Source organism: Astatotilapia calliptera, chromosome 17 (genome assembly GCF_964374335.1).
Source record: "Astatotilapia calliptera chromosome 17, fAstCal68.1, whole genome shotgun sequence".
Taxonomy (NCBI): domain Eukaryota; kingdom Metazoa; phylum Chordata; class Actinopteri; order Cichliformes; family Cichlidae; genus Astatotilapia; species Astatotilapia calliptera.
In genome coordinates this window covers 24,391,587-24,413,163 of record NC_137438.1, presented here as the reverse complement: position 1 = coordinate 24,413,163, position 21,577 = coordinate 24,391,587, and the positions used below count along the sequence as shown (strand labels likewise).

The window sequence follows — 21,577 nt, the reverse complement described above, 5'->3', positions numbered from 1 at the left end:
CAAATAAAGCCACATATAAACCTAATACTGTACCTGTAGTGAGAACATTGACAAAGTACACTCACTGGCCACTTTATTGGGTACACCAAACAAACAAACAAACCCCCCCCAAAAACCCAACAGCAGCCAACATGTCTTAATACTCTTTATCAATTATGGATCCCCAACCTCCTCTTATAACAACTATGCACTGTGCTGAGTCTGCATAATAAATGGTTTGAAAAACTTTAATATAATAATGTAAAACAGCTCTATTACCGGGTTGCTTTGTGTACAGGTCTATGAAGTGGCAGGGGGATTTTTCCAGTGTCTGTACTGAATAATGCTACTTTAATTGCTCTACGTGGTCGAGACTGAAATGTTGTGCCTGTTTTTCATCTTCTGCTTCGCCGCAAATAGTTATTTAACTTGTTTAATGACTGAGCCTCAGGTTTGATAACTAAAGGCATCACACTGAAGCCGGTGGAATATATTAAGATCTCTAAAATTATTCTTAGACACTACAATAGGTCATCCAGCCAATTGCGTTGCTTTTGAAGGTACCATTGTAATGTGTATCAACTTGAATGAAAACCTACAAATCTAGAAAGGGCTGATTACATTTGGAAACTGCAAATTTTTCTCAAAGATTGAACTCTGACTTTTGAGTTACAAAGAAAAGACTGAAACTATTTGTATATTTGAAGCTGTTTTAATTAAACAAGCACATTGAGAAGGAACAAGAAGCAAGTGAAGCATTTCTCTCCAGTGGTACATTTATTAGAGAGTATATGGGTGGTGGGGTGGCACACCAGGAATATGCAGGCTCTGTAGTCCTCTCACCTTTTCTCAATAAACACAGACGAGGGCAATAACATGATGGTTTGTGTCATATAGAAGTTTGAAGGAATAAAACGAGTCCACTAGTACTGAAACACAGAAAGGATTTTTGCTGACATTTACACTCGATGGGCTCAATGTGGAAAAACTTTAAAAACTCGGGTGCATTAGCAGACATTTCTGACCATTTATGTTTTTAATGGAAGGTCTAAAAATGCATTTCTTTTTATTGAAAATTTCCCCAAAAGAACGATCAATCCACAATGAATTCTCATATCAAAAATATATCAACGGGTCTATGGCTACACAAAGAGAGAAAACACACATACAATATCCAAATATGTACACGTTGTATGTGAGCTGCTTTTAGCAAATTCATTATATACACAAAGACTCTAGTCTCGGCATTATTAACCCAAACAGGAGCACAGTGTAACATCACTGGCTGGCCCACACTGTAATAATATTCAGTCCGATTAAGTTGAGAAACATGTTTTGTGACAGGTGGGGATGCCCGTCCTGAAGGTGTGTTCGTGCATTGTAGTGCTGTAAAAAATATTTGAGTCTATTTTAGCGTCCGTTTAGTTTTGGCTGTGTTCTCGATATGATTGAAACACCTGCAACAGAAGAAAGAACAATAAGTGGCATGTTCAGACATTTCTGAAAATACATTTAACTCCTTCAGTGCTGACTTTTTCAGCGCACTGAAAAACATTCCAACATTACATGTTAAGGAAAACAAAACATTGAGAATCTGACCTACAACTTTTCCTGTCACATGACCTGAGGTGAGTGAGGGTAATCTGCTGAAATTAGGTGCTTTGAGACCATACAAATATTTACTGCATTACAGGAACTCTGAGTGAAGTAGGTGTACTGTTACTGGTCCAGATGTGTGTCTGCTGTTTGATCGACGAATGAACGGAACACTGGGAATCCGGCATTTAAAGAACATAAACACTGATAAAAAAAAAAAATCAGCCATGTCAACAAACACTCAACTATCTTCCTCTCATCTGAACTCACAATCACAATGGTAGCAGCTGTTTCAGTTAAATCCACAGCAAAGCAAAACATAAAATAAAGAGGCTGAAACATGACTACAAGGAAATGAAAGCAACATGAGGTGGTGCTGCATTTAAACCTCTGGCTGGCAATTACATCACTTCAGAGTTCCTCTTAACAGTGGTTAGTAAACTGCTATTAATTACTGACTTAAAATTTGTGTATCTCATTGTGTGGATATTGTGGATTATAAAGGCAGGAACGGCTGATAAAAACACTGAAAAGGTTTGGCTCATGCCTGCGTTGTTCAGATGGTTTCTACTGGCAGAAGCAGTGAAAACAAGGACTGACAGTCAGTACGTTTCACCGTATTATTAAAAACAAGGAATAAAATTCCTATTTCTGACCCACCTCTCTGAATGCTGCTCACTAAAGTACATCTTGTATGTGTTTTATATAATAATAATAATGTGTGAGACTGCAACTGACCTCTTTAGTGGATGCTCTGTCTCTGGACTTTGGAACTTTTGCTATTCCCAGAGTCCTCACTGTGTCGTTTGCCACTGGTCTGAGTGGTGGGGTGGTGTTCAGGCCCTAAAAAAACATAAGAGCACATTTCAATAAACCATGAAACTATAAATTTCGACTAAATACAAAAACATGGCTTAAAATGAAAACACTCTTTTAGGGGTGGCGTGCAGTGATGGTCAAACACAGGACTGGGACTCAAGTTTTTCAACCAGTTAAGAAAGATTAATAAAAGAAATCATCATCAATCAGTGAAATGTTTCACTCGCACCTTTTTGAATTACAGGACCAGGATTCTGCTGCGTGCCTTGAGTGTAACACATCATACTGGTACTGGCAGCGTAACCTGGAACTTTAATTAAGATTCAAGGATTAGCAGCGAAACACTGAAGAAGATGCATGAAAGGATGCAGTTAATGCATGAAGCACATAAAGTACGCAAAACTCGTTCCACTTGGGGACCGGTTTCATATTGTCCAATCAACTGGAATCCTTTTTTTTTTTTTTTTAAAAAGCTGCTTTCAGGTGCTCCCTTATTTACTTTATTTACCAGGGGTCACCACGGTGGGTATGCTGCATTCTTTAATGCTGGATGCCCCAGAGGCACTTGTGTCTCCTCCTGAGATCAAACCACTACACTATAAAACCATTGTGCAAACACCTGCTATATGTTCAAATATCCATCCATTGTCTTCCACTAATAGACTGACTCTATCCCAGCAACTCACATTCAAACCTAAGGGCAATTTACAATCACCAGTTAACCTAACAACACTCACTGCATGTCCATCCACTCCATGTAGACCTGACAACAAATCAACACAAACAAATGTACTTCCACGTGTTATGAAGGTGTAGGGGCAGTGATAAGCATCGCCACCTCATAACAACAAAGTTTGGAGTTTAAATCAGCTGGTTGTGTCAGGAGGAAGTCCTTTTACTTTTCTATTAAATTTAGACTTAAAGGGACCACTGCTCTCTTCTTAATGGTGTGTGAAATTTAGCACAGTCATGTTCAATGGCTTTTCTCTGGGTAGCAAAGAGCCAAAGCTTCCCAGCTAATCAGCACGCCTGTTATTGAAGGAAAATATCCTGCAGGGTGAGCAGATTATTTTTCTTAGAATGACAGATGGGTGATGGTCAGCTGCAACTAAAACTAACTGTCTTGTTGTTTAGACTCATAAAAATGTAGAGTCTACAATAAAAAAAAAACCTGGAAACTGAGATAATCAGTGATACAGTCCAGTTATAGCACCAGTAAAAGCGGCACACACAGGAAAATGATAAGCATCAAGTGGATAATCAAGTGAAGGTGCACGGGTAGTTAGTCCCCACCATGTTGGTGCATGCCGACGCTGGTTTGCGGATCCCCCTGCACGTACATCATGACACCACTTTGCCAGTCTCCCTGGGAGTGAACTGGCATCTGATAGGCTGAGAAATAAATAAAAGAACAAACAGGTCTTCTTCAAAGAGTTCACTGCCAGAGGCTACACAGGAAGTCATGAAACATCCACAAGTTTGAAGTGTCAGAGGAGGAGTGGGTCTCTGTGCCACTTACTAGATGGAGCTGCAGCATCACGTGAAGTCTCAGAGAATCGCATCGAATCTGAGGATGCCTCAGCGTTTCCATTTCCATTTCCGTTGCCATTAGAGCCAGATGGAACTGTAGCCAAAAGACCTGAAGACACAGAGAGTTACAGAGTTAGTCCAAAACATACACAAACAATAATATTAAAAACACCAAATTAAAACACTGAAAATGTATATGGTTTAAATACCTCATTTGTAGATATTTATGCTGACTTTGAGTTTTTTTTCATTACTACTTTTGAGACATTTTAAAATCACTGACTACAGTCCAAAATAAGGCATTTATTTATTTATTTTTAAGTGAATCAGGTATTTTCATTTCCAGCTTTATAATTTTAATCTTAGGTCTAGGAGAGCAGCTTTGTATGATTAACAATGTCTAATAGTTCTTATTGCGCTTTGGTGCTGCCCATCCAAATTAAAAGCTTTGAACAGAAGTGGGTGGGACTTATGAAAGATATCCACTCTCAGTGACACCATAGAGATGTCAAGATGTGGCATTACTGGGATTATTTACACATCCCAGCCTCGTTGAGCTTTTAATATGAGCATCCATCACTGTAGAAGTGTATACATGACAGAAAGCAAGGAAAAGCCTAATACCTCCACTTCAGAGATATTTGTGGGGTTCAGTCTGTTATTGGAAAGCTGATGGAGCAGAGTGTGTGACATGGACCAAAGGATTGCAAATGACACCAAAGTAGCAGTTTCAGTTGTGTTGAAAAATATTAAAAACAAGGAAAGACTTGTTCTGAAAAAATCTAACTGCAAATCACTGCTTGTGATCCATCAGTTGATCTTTCTTCATTTTAATTTTAATAATGCTGTATCTGCATCCTTACCGAGGCCTCTGTAACAGGAGAGCTGCTGGTAGATCTGTTTCATTCGCTCGATGTTGAGACGGCTGGCCTCTGCATGGTGCACCATAGGCTTTGGATAATGTACTCCAATAATACATTTGGCTGCCTTCTGCACAACCTCTGGAGCGTTCCAGGGATCATAAATATACTTGGCTGGAAATCCCCTCAGAATGGGCAGGTAGCGGCTGAGCGGAGAGATGAAGAGGTTTAGTTGGCATGTGAGTGGGATAATTAATTTCCAGGAAAAGCGTCAACTGCTATGGTGGAATTAACCACCCAAATGTTAGATGGAAATCTCTCAAACACAGACTCCTCTGATACCTTATTTTTGAGTAGGCACACATTTTATTGCTTGGTTGTGTCTGTTTACTAAGTGAGATAATGTGTGTCACAAGAATTTTCACTAAAATGTTTTTTTATGGATTTAATTTTACATGATAAAAGCCTTAGATTTACTCCTGCATTGTAAATTTTTACTGCTCTTGCAAAAATTTTCAAGTACAGATGTTTTGACAGATGCAACCCTACCGTATGTAATCTCCATTGGGGTCTGTGCGGCGGCCGAAACCCACAGGGCAGTAGCAGTGGAAGAACTGCTGGAAGAAAGAGCTGCAGGAGAGCCACATCCAGCTGCCTGCATTCACACTCCAGTCTGCATCCAGCAGCAGCTCCTCAAACACCTGAACACACAATCAAAAACATCTCAGATCGACTGGGAAGCAATATTTGGTCCTGCTGAGATGGTTAACAACAAATGAGTCAAGTGTTTGAGTATGACAAAAAAATGACTGTGGGTAAATTTCTGATTAAATATATACAGTTCCCTGATGTCAATTAGCTGCTCCGACAGAGAGGATTTCATGCCGCATTTGGACTGCAGCTGGAGACGATAATCTGTCTCCTGCTCTGTTTTCTGGTTGCTGTGCTGCTAGAGCAGAGCAGAGACTAACGGGCTGCAGTTCATTACAGTTCCATTACAGTTAATGCTGAGGATTAGTGACTTACTAAAGAAGCAGCTGATTATGCTGATCAGCTATTTATTGCCACAAGGTGCTTAGAATATTTAATATTTACTGGGAATAATAATAATGGCTATTAATTTAAAAATGCCACTGTGTCTTGAAAGGAGCGGCACTCATTATGTAAATAAAATAAAATACTATTAAATAGGTGCCAGTATTTTTTACTAACACAACAATATTGGCACTTATGGTATAAATTTCTAGTTGATATCTTTTTGTGTACACACATTTTTAGAAAACTTGACCTCTGACCTTGACCTACAGGTCTAGGGCACCAATATTCAAACTCATCTGAGATATTCAGTAGATGGTATCACTTTCAAAAATACCCCCATAGGGTAGGGTTCAGTCTTGTATTTGCAACCAGAAGAAGAATACAAGTCTCAGACGTTTGTGCATAATTTTAGATTATTAGACGAGGAAGCTATAGCCTCCTTGTACATACAGTCTGTTTTCAGCTCCTCAGTGAAGAACCATTTGGGCTTTTCAGGGCTTTCGTTTGTTAAATGTTCATGCAGAAAAAAAAAAACGCATAAATGTATTAAGTAGTCCATTACTCACTATAAACAGTAGCTTCTAAAAGCAAAAAACTAATTTTGGATGCAAGCAAGTAAACTTATATTCTATTTTTAAACTCCCCAAGTGGTGTTTGGTATGAATTAAATAGAAACCAGATACTAGCATTACTCCCATCAGAACAATAGTAGGACACTGTCTACCTTCATTCCCTCCTCCCAGCTAATCCACAGGTCTCCTCTTGTCAGGAAACAGGCCACAGCATGCCTAGCCAGGTGGTGGATCCAGCCTTCCTGCCTCAGCTGGGTCATGATGGCATCAATCCAGGGGAAGCCGGTGCGGCCTTCTGCCCACTTGGCCAGCGCTTCGGGGTTGCGGTCCCAGGGTATCTGAACGCAGATGGGGTTACTCTCCATCTTGTCGAAGCAGGGGTTGTTGGTGGCCGCTGTGTAAAAGAACTCACGCCAAAGCAGCTGACCGTAGAGCGAGAGAGGAGGGGAGCTGTTCTTCTTCACCTTGTCAAGTAGGAGAAAGACACGTTACTGTCTGAGGCAGTCAGAGATTTGACTACACCAGCTGTATATTACGCAGGAGGGTTTTTTTTTGTTTTTTTTAAAGGAAAATTATTATTATTATAATGTGCAATGACAACTTTATTGTCATTGCACATGCACAGGTACAGGGCAACGAAATGCAGTAAGTAGTACTAGTAGTAGAAGTAGTAGTAGTAGTAGTAGTAGTGGTAGTAGTAGGTAATGTGATAAAAGATAAAGACTAAACCACTATATTACTTTAGCTCATTTACATATAAGCACTTGAGTCCAAACATACAACGAAAAAATTCAAGAGGGAGGCAGTACTGGTTAATTCACCTCATTACAGAATAAACTGTGAATCATTACATGGCAAAATAAACAGCCAGAGCATTAAATCACCCCTGCAAATATATCTGATGTCACAGTACTGGGTGTACCTTCCATGACTCACTCCTTGTGTTGGGTTTTTTCCATTACTCATATCTGTTATGGGCCCCATTTTGTAGACAATTGGTGTGTGTGTGGGTGTCTGGCCTTGCCACTCGGTCATCTCCTGTTCTGCCATCAGACTGTACCCCCAAAAGCTTTCCACCAATGATGCTCTCAGCCTGGTGATACGCATACCAAACTCACCAGCATGCCTAAAAAGATTCCAGCTCAGTGCAGCACCACTTAACTTACTCAACAATCAGCCAAATCGCAGCCTGCTAATACCAGCCACGGCCTTCAGTCAGCCCCACTGCAACCATATAGTAAATCCCTGTCTCTTGCACTCAGATCTGAGTCAGTGTTTTCTATTCCTCCCTGTGAGGTAAAGTGTCTAAAAATGAAACATGTAAAAAGGGACAAAAATCCTTCATCTTTTTTCTTATATTTAATCGAAAATAAATAAATAAATAAATAAATACAGTAATAGTTTACACTTAAATATTACACCAAGAATGGGGACTTGGAGTAGCGCTATTGTTTCCAGGGCAGTCCCAGGACTCACTGGAGAGATTATATCTCGCAGCTAGCCAAGTACAACTCTGTGTCTCCCCCCAATGAGCTGGAGGAGGTGGGCACGGTGAGGGAAGTCTGATTGCTCTGCTTCAGACTGCTGTCCCTGTCACCCAAACCCTGATAAACTGCAGACAATGGATTGATTGACAGATGGATAATCCACCACAGCATCAAAAATCTGCACTTGACTCTGATATGCATACTGGTTTTAATTACTACATTCACCAAGATGTATGATGACCTGGTTAATTTTCTTTTTCAACAGCTGTTTTATGAGAAAATTATTTCAATATATTAATCATTTTATCAGTAAAAAAAAGTTCCTATTAATACAAGGAGAAGATATGCTGGAAACCTTCTCCCCCTGAGCGTGAAAGAAAAATTACCTTAATTACAGCGTCTTCTGTTCACACTTCAGTTCAAACAATGTTTTACTCTCCTAACAAGGTTGGGAGATTAATCACATTTTCATTTTCATTTTAATTCAGGCCATCCATTTTCAGAAAGATCAAACAAGATGGTTAAGATATTATGACTATCGATTGTTTTTCTTGTGTTACAAATCCTTATCACCTTTTCCATAAAGCACAGCGGTGTGCTTTAATCCACCCTAAAAGTCAAAAGTTGCTAACAGTTTAGCTGAGCTGGGCCAAGAATATGTAAATAGAGCGCTTTGTCAACAGGATTGATGGCAAATAATTTTCACAATGGGACACATGAGAAAATGGGACTTTTGTGGGAGGTGCTGCACTAATAAGCTTATAAAGAGATCAAATTAATATTGAGCAGAACCAAGTGCAGTTTGTTGGTGTAACCCTCCACTACAATTGTAGTTTCTCATGTGGCCCCTTGGGAAAATGAAATGGTGACCCCTGATCTAGAGGAAATAAAAGACATTCATGGTTGATTGCATCTGCCCTACCTGAAGGTTTCTCACCCAGTCTGCTTTTAATCCTGCAACATGATGTAAATTCTGACCAGGACGACCATTGTCATATGACAACTGTAATTCTGGTTGTCAAGAGGATGACTTTGTTCACAGTTTTGAATCTGATTTACACATCAGGTTGGGTTCTTGTGGAACATATCCTTCATATCCTTATTTAAAGACTTCAAAGATAATTAGAAACCCAATTTTTTAAGTGTAATTAATTAAGTATATTCCTACACACTTACCTTCCTGTAGAGGTCAGTAAGCTTAAAGTAGAAGAGACGGCAGGAGAGGCAGCCGAAGCGCAGGTAGGGGCTGAGGCCTGTGGGGCTGGCAAGCAGTGAGTTGGCGTTCATTCTAGGACGTTCAAAGTTTGCCACCCATGCCTGATAGGAACAATCACATGAAAACCTGAGACTTGTATCACAGCGAAACTCATTTTAAATGACAGAGCAGTGGGATTGTACTAAAATAAAAAATGATTTAACAAAAATTCTCTGCTCGATTTGCCTGACCTTCCTCTCCAAGTGCCTCTCAAGTCGTGTGAGAGCTTCAGTCTCTCCTCCTGGCCACACAGCTGAGGACAGGCCTTCAGTATCAAAACCTGCAGGGGTCAAAATAAAACTCACATATTATCATTTTTCATATATTTTTAATTCCCTGAAAAGAATATGTGCAGTTTATACCATTTTAGTAATCTTCATTATGACCAGAAGAGGGCAAACCAACACAACAAGAGGGTTAACTACATGTGTAGGTAGATTTATTTAAAGAGGGCTTTTTATTCCTGTCCTTGATCATTTTTTGTTTTATTTTTTTTATAATTCTGTTTATTAAATTTTTATAGATAAATGAACAAAAAAAATACAAAAGAAACAACAAAAAAGGCAAGAGTAATCAGTAATGCAACAGGACAGTGTCCTGTGTTTTTTTATGAAGAAATACAACAAGTAATATATGAATCCATATATGAAGGCCAAAAATAGGGCATGTCCATGTCCATGTTATGTGTTTAAATGCAGATTATGCTCAAGCCCCAGAAGTTTCACTAGTTTTCTTTATAACTGCTGAGAAAATATATTTTTGTGTTTTTAAGACATTTTTAAACATGAACTGCTAAGGAAGATATTACCCCTAACTAATTTTAGACATAAAAACAGAATGAAAAAGTTATTCACTACTACTAGAAATAAGTTTAAAAAGCTACAGAAAACCCAGGTAAATCTAATAACTCACTACTAATGTTGATTTGAGCAGATAACATCTGCTCAGTCATATTTTCTTACTACAGTTAGATTAATATCTGACAACTCTTTCCTCAAATCAGCAGCTATGTGTAAAGTCTGACACAGGACTCCTATTCTACCCTTGGCATCATAATCTGTATATAAAAGATGGACATGTTACTATATGAATTATTAATTAGTGAGGTCTGGTATAAAGCCTCCAACTTGGAATTGTCCCTAATGCATGCATCCATCTTGGTGGTGAGTAAGAGTGAATCTGATCCAATTTAAGACACACCTGCAATTACGTCCATCATTTACATGCAGTTTATGTTTGCTGCACAGACTGTATGTAAATACAGTAACAGCTGCTGGGTCTAACAATCTCTGGTGGAAACTCAGCTTTAGACGGCTACTAGTAGTGCTGCTTTTTTCCACAAATGAAAATTACTTATTACAATTACATTTCATTACATAATTTAGACCTTACCGAGTTCCTCCAGGGAGGGGACCCCAAACTTCTCATCATGATCTTCAGACAGAGGGGTAGTGCATTTCCCCATTATCTCAGCAGTGATGGACTCCGCAGGCACCTCCACAGGGTCCATACGACTGATGAGAGTCTGGAACCGCTTGTAGGTGAGGGGAGACTGACCCCCATTTAACTCTATGATCCTGCAGATGCAAAGATCAGAAACAGATTCATAAAAAAAACTTGCTCAGGACAAAGAACAATATGACAGCACTGTTTGTTGTGGTAAGGTGTGATAATAACTTACTTGTCCAGTTCATAGAGTGTGTGGGAGATGCGAACTGTCACCTCAACTCCAGCCTCAGAGGCCAGCTTCTTAATAGCTGCATCTCGCTCTTTCCCAAAGGGCTCAGAGTCGTATTCATATGACAGACGAGTAATTTTCCACTCCTGGAAAAAAGGAGTAAATCGTAGAATGTTTAGGATTCACACAAAATGTTTGAGGCACTGTTGGTTGTGCAGCTTAAATCAGATTCAAGTTTCACCTTGAAAAGTCTGGGAAAGACATCAGTGGGTTGGCCTCGGATCACAAACAGACGAGAGTTGAGCTTACGGAGGCTGGAGTCCAAGTCCTCAAGACTCTGCAATAAGAACCTGCAGATGACAAGGAAATCTGTGTCAATGTTCATAAAGATGCTACAATATCAGTCACTGCATGATGAAGGAGTTTGATTAGGGAGTACAACTATTGATTTTAGCTCATACAGGCAAAAGGTAAAATGCCCTTAAAAGAGTAGAAGTTTCCATTCACTTTGCTCTTTGACATTTTTATACAGCTGAATTAAATGAGACCACTCCTTCAAAATCTTTTTTTCTAAATTACCAATTGACTAAGACATACCAAACATCTTATATACTGAAGATTTGAAGTCAATGACCAAATTACATGAAATTATCTATTTTTATTGCACTTTATTGAAGATATATCCTATGTAATAAAAGACCTTTAAGCTCTACTCAACTTTAATCTGATTTGCACACTAAGGAAAAACTTATCTTTTCTTATCTGCCTACATATAAAAAAATGTGTAAATTAACTGAAGTTGATGTGTGATGTATTTGCTTGTTGCATGTACATATCCTGTCATGCAAACTCTAAAAATATCCCTTCAACACCAAAAATACATAAATATATGCTATAACTGACATTTTTCATCTGACTTTTAAACTAGATTTTTTTTTATATCAGTTATTCAGTTTTAAATGCGTTTATTCAATCATTTATTGAGCTATTCCTTAATTAAATTATGTTTGGACCTTTGTCTCTCAGAAGGAATAAAACTAATAAATAGTTATAATGGGGAAATTACATATTTGTACAAATAGATTAATGCCAATATATATCTAGAATCCTATTATTTCAGAATATTATTTATATCAATTTAATGGCATATCAGTTTTTTTTTCCTATTAAGGCATTTCTTTACTAATTTTTGATTTTGGCAGTTTTTGGTCCCCCACATAATTTCACCTCCACTTTGCATGAACAAAGTTTGACAAGACTTATTCCACTATTGTCATAGCAGATTATTATTACGTTCTTGTTTTTCCAAGTTCAAATTTACTGTCCTTGCTCTACATAGCCCACGTTGATAAAATGTAAAATGTTATTTCTTTAAGTAACAAAAACAAGACATGTAAGATTAGCAAATGTACACCAGTGTGGGACAAACTGTGGGGTAAAACAGGACTGTTTAGCTAAAGCACAATATCTCTTCATATCAAGTGTCCCTTAATTAAAAAAAAAAAAAAAAAGCCAAGGCTGAACACACACTCAAGGCTGAATCATGCAGACGGTGCATGAGTTGACCAACCCTCATCCATGAGTTTAATCATCTCTGTATGCAACGTCAGCCATCATTTAAATACAATGTGCTGACCTAACTGGTGGAAGTATGAACCAGCATTAACATTTTATTGGTTTAACAACAGTGCAATAACTGAACTATAGTATAATTTGCTTCTGTTTTTATATGTTCTCCAAAATAAAAAAATACCAACTGTAAGCATCAGAACACACACCCACAGGTACACACACATGTAAACACAAAGCGGCAGTAATGTGGTGCTTCCCGTTCTGTTGCTATAGGTAACAAAATTTGTAGGTGGATGCTTCCTGTATCATTCCGTTCTAATTATGTCTTTTACTGATAAGACAGCCAGGTAAGGGCTTCTAGTGAACTTTATGTAGTTTTCATTATTATTAAAGCTTAAATACTTTGCAAATATTATTCAGCCAGGCACCTGACCTAATCTATTGTCATGTAAAGAACACAAGGGGTGTGGGTTTTAAGGTTTTATGGTAAATAAGGAAGACATTTTAACTGCATAACCGCAACATAGGATCAAAGCCGAAAAATATGTAAACAAATGTCCCCAAACTAACAGTAAACAGAAATACAGGTATTAACTTACAGGGAACTCTGGGTATCTCCGCTAAGACTACTGGATAGGCGGCCAGAAATAAATGGATGGATGGTATTTATTAATTGTTAAATCTATTCATTTGTCTGTGTATTACGGTTCTTCTGAAACTCCAAAATTTGTTTTCCTAAACGTATTTTTTTTTATTCTTTATGTATTATATATGACATGGGGGGTCAACTTTGTGGGTACTGGCTGAAACAGGAAAGTAAGCCTAGAGCCAGGAGATCGGCAATTTCATGTATTCATGGGAACATTAACTTTTTTCTTTTTTTTTTTAGATTAAGGCCTCTCTGTACACCGCACTCCTCGTAGCACCAAGCAAATGATTCACTCTGGCAAGGTCAGAAACTCTGCCGAGACAAATCGTGGATAATGTCATTATATGTTGATAACAATTTGACACAGGAAATACATCGCTTTCGCAAGTTTTTATTCAAGCTTTAACAGTGCTTTGAGAAATGATAATATCATATCAGTGTGACACAAAGCAACTGAAACTTCATTAATGATAAGAGTGAATTGTTGTTTAAGACTAGCTACAATAGTGGTGTCTTTGTTGAGTGTGAGCTACAGCACAGCTAACAGACTTCCTACATCTTGAACCAGATTATTCCTGCCAGTCCAAGGTCATTTCCTATGCCAGCTGCTTTGCTCTCCTGACCTGTGAAGACAGTTTGATTCTGCAAAGCTAGACTCAGACTACTCAGAGTCCTTAAGCTATGTTCATCTATGGTATTCAAACAGAGACAGAGCTGTGCTGGATTCGGTGTTAAACGAAATCCATTCATACCTGTTTTTCATTACTTTCACTCCTACATCTGTCCTATTTTTCAAACAACTCCACAAGAATTTCAACCAAATGAACCTTCATAATCATGGGCCACCCAGCATGAGAATTTCAACTAGCTTAAACAGATCTGAAAATGGATATCAGATGGATGCAGCTTTGTTGGGATTAGTGTTCAAAGCAGTGTGCCACACCAGAGTTGGGTCTTTTGCAGAAGCAGGCGTGCAGAAGTAGGTCAAAAGGAAGAGAGAAATGGATAGGTTTTTTTTCTTCCTAACACACTGACCTACTTATGCTATGCCTGTCGCTGGTGGAAAGGAGGGAAAGTTATAATGATTATGTCATCTGGCATTGGCCTACCTTAATCACTGAGGATCACCGCCTACATCTCAAGAAAAGGGAGTGCTCGCTCTTTAGCAGGCAATTCAAATGATAAAAAAAAAATGTGCAGAAACAGGTGCCAGTTATAGCAGCTGCAGGCTACAGGGAGATTTTTACAGCGCCCTCATATTTTGGACCTTTGCTTGGTTTAACTTTGAGTAAAGTTTACTGAGGTATAAAAACCAGAAGCACAGCAGTACAGTGACACGATTGAAACAAAGCAGTATATGCCATCTTTGAATTCAGCAAATTCAGTCAAATAAGTTATTAGCTTTTTGGAAACATGGGTCAACAAATCTGAACTAGGCATTTCCTTTATGCTTTATTTGTACTGGGAGAATAATTAATATATTTCACCCAAGCTCTATTTTCACCAGGTGAGTTTTTGGACTACAAATAAGAGATTCTGGTCTTACACCATGTTACATGTCTGATTTGTGCATAAAAAAATTAAATAAAAGGAATGAATCAGGGCATGCTGAGTGAACTGCGTGGGCTCTGCGTCAGCCCAGGCTGCTGTTACATAACTGCAGAAGCATAACAACATGGATGCTCATAACTGGCCCGACTTTTATGCTCCCCTTCTCTTTAAGAGACGGCATGGGACTGCAACGCAAACCAAAGCTCACGACGGGAACAGAAACATAAAACACAAAGGGAGACCCCTACTGTACTTTAAACCTCAGGGGTACTTTCATTCATCCAGCACCTGCCTGTAGACCATAAAAACTGCCAAGTGAGATGCTGCATTTTCTATACAGAAGCAGGAAGCTGAGTTCTACTGAACATATAAGTAAAAAGGATCCCAACTGTTTGTTTTTACTAGGGAATTTTCCAGAAAACTGTCAGCCATTGGGTATCAGACCATTAAAGTCAACGGTCCACGCACTTATCTCCAACACATGACCCTGTAAAGCTTTATATACTTCTTTGTGTCACTAGACACAAGCAGCCTGCTACTATCTTGGTTGTGAAACAATCGGAGACACATGCTGACAGTCTGGAGGTCATGAAATGTCAGTTACATAAAATTCTTCATCATAAAATCTTTAGAAATGTGGGACTATAGGGTCAAAAGTAGACACTATATAGTCTTATGTCATTTTAAGAAAAGCCAAGAAATATGCAAAAATAAAACAGCCATCTAAAGTGCATTTTTAGCATCTAAAGTTTAGTCCGAACAGTTCAGACTAAAAACGGCAAACCTCAAGAGAATATGAAGATGCTTAAGATCCTTTCCCACATGTGGAACACAGCAGGAACTAGTGTGCTAAGATGCATTCACACAACTGATAATATTCAGTGTGGTTTAGGCAATAGAGCTGCCTGGACAGAAGATACAGAAGGGAGGATACATGACCCCCACTTGCTAGAAGTAAATGCGCCAGATTATTGAGAGTATCTTGGTAGCTTGCAGATCCACGTTTATGATATTTGAGGTGAGTGTCAAGATGTGAAACAGGCAGTAATGTGAGAGAACAGAAGCTATAATATACAAAGAACTTCACTGTAGTGAAGTGTTAAAAGCAGTGAAAATTCTGTGAGGCAGCCATTTTTTGTTACACATTTGTGAAGTGAGAAAACAATGTTTTAAACTTTGATGTTTTTTATTTTCTCACTTCTTCCTCTTTGTGGTGAACTCTGCTGTCACAGCCTTCCTGTTCACAACAGCTTCTCAACCAGCAGACATTTAACCTACAAACAACTTCATCACATAGGAGGTATACACACAAATGCATCTCCAGAGTCTTTGCATAGGCTGAATTCCCTCTCTCTTCACACCCAATGCTTAATTCTTACACCATCATAATCTGGCATCACACTGACCCTGTATTAGGGAGCTGGTTGGGTAAATATCGAATAAACCAACTAGGTCAAATACTTGCGTCCTACCAAAGTTCATAGATGCAGTGCACGTGTTGAAACGGCTCAAAGCAATTTAGCATTTACAGCTCTGTCTGAGATCCGTACATTCATGTGTCTAATCTTTACAGAGGAAATATTTACTGATCCGAATGTAATTCACAATGCTACAACCATGTAACACAAACCAGTTAGTATATGTGGTTTGTGCTGAAATGAGTCAAAGAAACTGAATATGAAAGTGTTTGAGATCTGCTGATGTGCAATAAACCACTTTATAAACAACAGTTTAACATTATATCATCAGCTGAAAGTCATTTAAGAATAATTAGAGTTTACCAGGGAGGTGAAAATACTGTTTACCCATCTGAGATCTTAGTCACCTTTTGAAGGACAACGTAATGTTATAATTTATGTGTGTAGTCAGTATTCATTATGCCTGATCTAACTGATATAATTGACGTTTCTCCTGGTTTTGATGTTTTGTTTCAAAGTGATAACTTAGTGAAGATTATAGTTTAGTGAACAATACATGAGATGAAGTAAGTGAGTGCAAATATATGTTAGTGACCTTATATACAGTTTATGTCATAATTTGCTGTACTTTGCTATACCTCGTATATGTAGGTCAAAATTCAGGTGACAGTGCAGCAGCTCCATGGCCTCTTTTTGTTTGGTTCATTTAGAAAACACCCAGGCTTTCTTTGTTTGCAAAAACAAACAAAACTTGGCAATCAACATCTCAAACAATGTAACAGCTTTGACCTCAAATGCAAGATAAAAACCAGTTGGGCAATGCTTTGCCATGCTATTCCTTACATACTTTGCAGGGCTCGCAAAATCACTAGCCCGACGTCCCGGAGCTAGCGATATCTCCGGTCGGGCGACCAAAATCTATCTCAGCCCTGCCCGTCGGGTTATCATATAGCCCAACGGGCGGGGCTGAGATAGATTTTGGTCGCCCGACCGGAGATATCGCTAGCTCCGGGACGTCGGGCTAGCGATTTTGCGAGCCCTGCTTTGTGATTTTGGCAGAAAGTCTTGTTCCTCTTACTTTAAGTAATCGGGGTTTTTACAGTTCTCCCAAAAAGATTTTGATTGTATTTTTCTGGGTTCATAATTCCATCAATTTTGACAAGATCTCCAACACCACTGTCTGAAACACAGCCTAGCTCACATGAGAATCTCAAACATGTTTTCCATATGGATGTATACACTTACGGTTGTACCTCTCTCCTGACCTCTGTACATTTCAATGATGGTGTGAAAAAATTTCAAATTTGGATTTATCACTCCATCAGACCTGTTGCCACTACTTTTTAATTCAATTCTTGTGTAATTTGGTAAACCTCAGCCTTTTGTCCCTGCTTCCTCTCCTTATTAAGAGTGGCTTTTTGACAGCCAAATGACTGAGGTCATTTCTGATAAGACATCAGTTAAGAGTAGATGGATCAAATGTGTCATGTCTTTGCTGGATTTTTTTCATGTTCCTTAAGAACGTGACTTTCAGATACTGTTTATCTACTATTTTTTTTAGGCCTGAAACAACTTCTTTTGTCCTGAGCTTGTCCTATTTCCTCAAATTTTTTAAGGACACAATGCACACCATGTCAAGATACCACACATTTTCAGTTAATACCTCTTCGGGGATCACCTTGTTGGCACAAGAATAGGTTTTTATGCCTGTCAAACTGTTATCTTACTATATTTTAGGCATTTGTTAAATATTCAAATAAAGAAATGAGAGCAAATTATGTGTTTTTGTGACAGCCTGCTAGTAACAAAATGACAAACAATACAATTTAAAACTGGTTTGTTGCCATGTTGTATGTGATTTGTAGACAACATTTGTTCATCCCTTTAGTTAGGGACCTGGTCAGGTACAAAGACTGGACTCAATATAGGTGAAAAAGCAGCTAAAGTCTCAAGAAAAATGTTGAAAGATCTTCAGCAAGCATGGAGAACATTTCACAAGACCACTTAAAATATTACAAATAATCTAGCTCCTTGGAAGCTAAATATAAGACTTTTGCAAAGTACTGCATATCCTGTTGCTATGTTATTACAGCCATTAGGAAACACAACAGCCAGAAAGAGACATGAAACCGTCACAAAGATACACAAAACAACAATATATGCTATATGTTATGTAAATGGATACAAATGTGCCGTTTGCAACCGTTTTTATCTTGTGCTGTTGTTAATGCATCCTGTTGTGCTAGATGTGTGGTAGCGCGTGGTTAAATTCACGCTTCCCTCACCTCCACCTGTTGATGCCAACGTTGGAAGAGCCCGCAAACCAGGGGTCGAGGATGTAGACGCAGCGGACCGTATCCGCTCCCAGCAGAGATTCCTTGAGCGACGGGTTGTCGTGGAGCCGCAAGCCCTTCCTGAACCAGTGGATCGTATTAATGACCATTACTCAACTGGACGAGTCCTTTTCTTCCTTTTTGAAAGAGGTCAACAGTCTTTTGGTGCTCACTCGACTTTTATCCCAACTACTCACTCACAGTTTCTTTTAGGAAGAAAAAATATCACCTTGAATAAAAATTGGTTTGAAAAAGAAATCCTTTTGGGGTTCAATAACGCAGTCCAACTTTTATAATTATCCTTGCTCTAACAGAGCTTTTTCCATAGTGTCGAAAAATGTAGAAACCGCTGGCTGCTGAACCATTTGGGCTCGAGGCAACGCGCGCGCTCCGGCAATATGACAACTAACGCGGCGGGCTTTAGGACCCGGTGTGCTGCGGAGAAGTAGAGCGGCTCGTTGTATAACTTGTTTTTCTGAATGATGAAAAAATTAACGTATAAATATATGCTAACACTCCTGGGCGGGCCTGCTTTCTTCAGATATTAATTAAGTCAAACGCAATAACAGAGTACTTAACTGGCTTGTAATCTAAACCCACAAGACACCGTGGCAAGACCGGCTGTTCCGTGCCGCGACCGGCTGTTCCGTGCCGCGAATACCAGGGAAGCTGGTTATGTAAAATACAATTTCTAACAGAAATATTGTAAAATTCGTCGTCCTACTGTTAGCTAGATCAATACTTAGCTGTTATAACCGCTTCTCGATTCCGTATAACCCGTCTGCCTCACTGTTGAGCTGATATTTTGAGCTGCGACCTCAAAAGATTTTCCTTTACAACGTCCACGAATAGCTGCTCAACCTCTTCACCGCACCTACAGCCGAGACTCCGCCCACTGCCAACGTGCGTAGTTCCGAGCCTTCTGATAGGTCCGAATCGCTTTGTGCGTTTCGCGGCGTGGTCACGTTTTTCCAGCGTGCTTTCTGCATGCCAGCATGCACAGATAACTTACCCGCTTGGTGTTACTGATGAATTATGACCTCTTATGGCGGACTGAACGGACATAGCACGTCAGCGGGTCAATTAACCAAGTTTGGCTAATAATCTTAAGAGTAAAGCAGACTCGGAAATCTTAACCATACTCGAGTGTTTCTATTTGTATACTTCATGTTTTATAACAGGTTAATGAAAAAATAAAATAAATACAAATATGAGTTACAGAGGTTACACGCACAGACTTTAAAGACTTATTGGGGTAAAAATGTGGAGCTTTAACAATAAAAAAGAGTCCTCATCAGTTGCAAGAGTGCACTGGCTTGTTTATACTAAAAGAACCCGGATGTGCACATGAAGTCCGGCATGATCGAGTGGCACTCGCTTCCTTGTCAGTGTGTGTGCATGTGTGGTCTAGTGCAATAAGAAGTGTAGCTCGTAGTTAACATGATATGAATTCTCATTTTCTGAATTTGCTCTTAAATTTGCCCAACCTACAAACAAAAGACAGTGAACTTGTGAAGACTAGTTTTTATTTGTCACTTTATATGTTCATTACACTACATTTTCTTTTTACCTACTTAACCTCCTATATTTCAGAAAGCTGTTCCAATTGCCTTGTTTCCTGAAAGGTTTCATAAAAGTAAACGTGTACATCTGAATATTGTTAATAATAATATTAGCGGTAGTAATCATTAGCAGTTGTAGTGGAATAGGAAATGTTATACTCTTTATTATCCCGAAAAAGAAATGCGTCACAACACTCTTACGTAAAACAGCTTGTAATTATGCAAGATGCAAAATGCTGTCTTGGCCTGTGAAGTAGTGCCGACTTTTGGCCACTGAGGGGCAGTATAGTATCACGTCAGTAGGCCCCCTTACTTTGCTCACGATGATCAATTGTATCGACACATGATAATGACAAGGCCTATGTAAATGTGATGTCATGTATTATCATTATTCATCATAATGATATGGAAAATAAGAAAAAGTGCAGTTAGAACTTGGAAATGCAAATTTATATTATACTTATGATCAAAATCCAGAAATTATCTTACCTTGAAATCCATTATAATTATTATTATTACTACATAAAAGAAACAAGGAAGAATGACACACACACACACACACACACACACACACACACACACACACACACACATATATATATATATATATATATATATATATATATATATATATATATATATATATATATATATATATATATATATATATGTGCGTGTGTGTGTGAAATCAAGTTTATAGCACTTATCTATCAAAACTAACATTACAGCTACAAGTGTTGTCCAGAAACAGTGTAAAATAGCAAACTGGGAGGAAATTACAAAGTAATCGATTACTGCAATGTTAAAATTAGAACAAGGTACAATGTGATTTCAATTGTAATGCCATTCATCCATTTATCCATTCATCTTCTCCCACTTGTCTATTTCAGCATCACAGTGGGGTGGAGACTATCCCGGCTGCCATAGGGCAAGAGGTGGGGTTCACCCTGGACAGGTCACCAGTCTGTCGCAGGGCTAACATAGAGACAGACAGCCATTCCCAATCAAATTCGCAACTCAGTTGTAATAAATAACCTAAAATTAACATTTAAAAATATAAATGTTAACAAAATAAGATGGAGTCTAGCTAGGAATGTCAAAAACACAAAATTATACAAATATTTATATTTTAAAAAGCCTTGGAATAAAAAAAAAGTTTAACTATATATGTCTATCATAAACCCATATACAGTTGTAGCTCATTTTTAAAATGCCAGCAACACTTTAGTCCCCCTTTTTTTAAACCTGGTCTCAGACATTTTTAATAGTTTTCTAATATAGAGACATAACACAGTATACAGCAATATACTCTACATATAATTACACAAAGCACTTCAAACTAAGGTAAATCTAAGAACACATTACTGAATAAATTACCATTTAAAAAAAAATGTGACTGGACCTCATGACTAAGGAAACATGTTTATACGATCCACTCATTCAGCTTGCAAAAAATACTAACAATCTATCATCATGCCGGGAAAATCATGATAATTTTTCTGTTACCAGGCAACCAAGGCTTAATAAGTGAGGACAAGCTTCGGAGCGCCACGGTGCATGTAAGAGATGCAGCTGACAGCTGCCCACCTCCACCACTCTCACCTGAGTTAGTCAGCAAGATATGCTGCATTGCATCAAGAGGTCGTGGCAGACTGCTGGAGGATGAGGTGTGCTAATG

At 38.6% G+C, this 21,577-nt stretch overlaps 1 protein-coding gene across 2 annotated transcripts; it reads right to left on the bottom strand.

Moving 5' to 3' along the window:
• Window positions 1-671: 671 nt before the first annotated feature.
• LOC113008741 (cryptochrome-1-like) lies at window positions 672-19,226 on the bottom strand. Of its 2 annotated transcripts, XM_026146418.2 has the most exons (14): window positions 18,290-19,226; window positions 11,056-11,164; window positions 10,818-10,960; window positions 10,529-10,713; window positions 9,328-9,416; window positions 9,058-9,198; window positions 6,547-6,858; window positions 5,334-5,485; window positions 4,788-4,990; window positions 3,914-4,033; window positions 3,688-3,786; window positions 2,624-2,704; window positions 2,314-2,418; window positions 672-1,436 (listed from the first exon to the last, which is right to left on the bottom strand). In XM_026146418.2, the coding sequence occupies exons 1-13, from the start codon at window positions 18,445-18,447 to the stop codon at window positions 2,318-2,320; spliced, it is 1,893 nt and encodes a 630-aa protein (XP_026002203.1). In that variant the 5' UTR covers window positions 18,448-19,226; the 3' UTR covers window positions 672-1,436; window positions 2,314-2,317. The 2 variants fall into 2 exon arrangements, with proteins under 2 accessions (XP_026002203.1, XP_026002204.1); XM_026146419.2 differs by lacking the exon at window positions 2,624-2,704.
• Between the last annotated feature and the right edge of the window lie 2,351 nt (window positions 19,227-21,577).

Bases quoted from the DNA above. Each gene is read 5' to 3' on its own strand.
- LOC113008741 (XM_026146418.2), bottom strand. From the start codon at position 18,447: ATGGTCATTAATACGATCCACTGGTTCAGGAAGGGCTTGCGGCTCCAC. The intron at 10,961-11,055 runs GTGAAACTTGAA...CCTTTTTTCCAG, and splicing joins TCTTTCCCAGACTTTTCAAG to GAGTGGAAAATTACTCGTCT. The intron at 4,991-5,333 runs GTAGGGTTGCAT...CTCTCCGCTCAG, and splicing joins CCCAATGGAGATTACATACG to CCGCTACCTGCCCATTCTGA.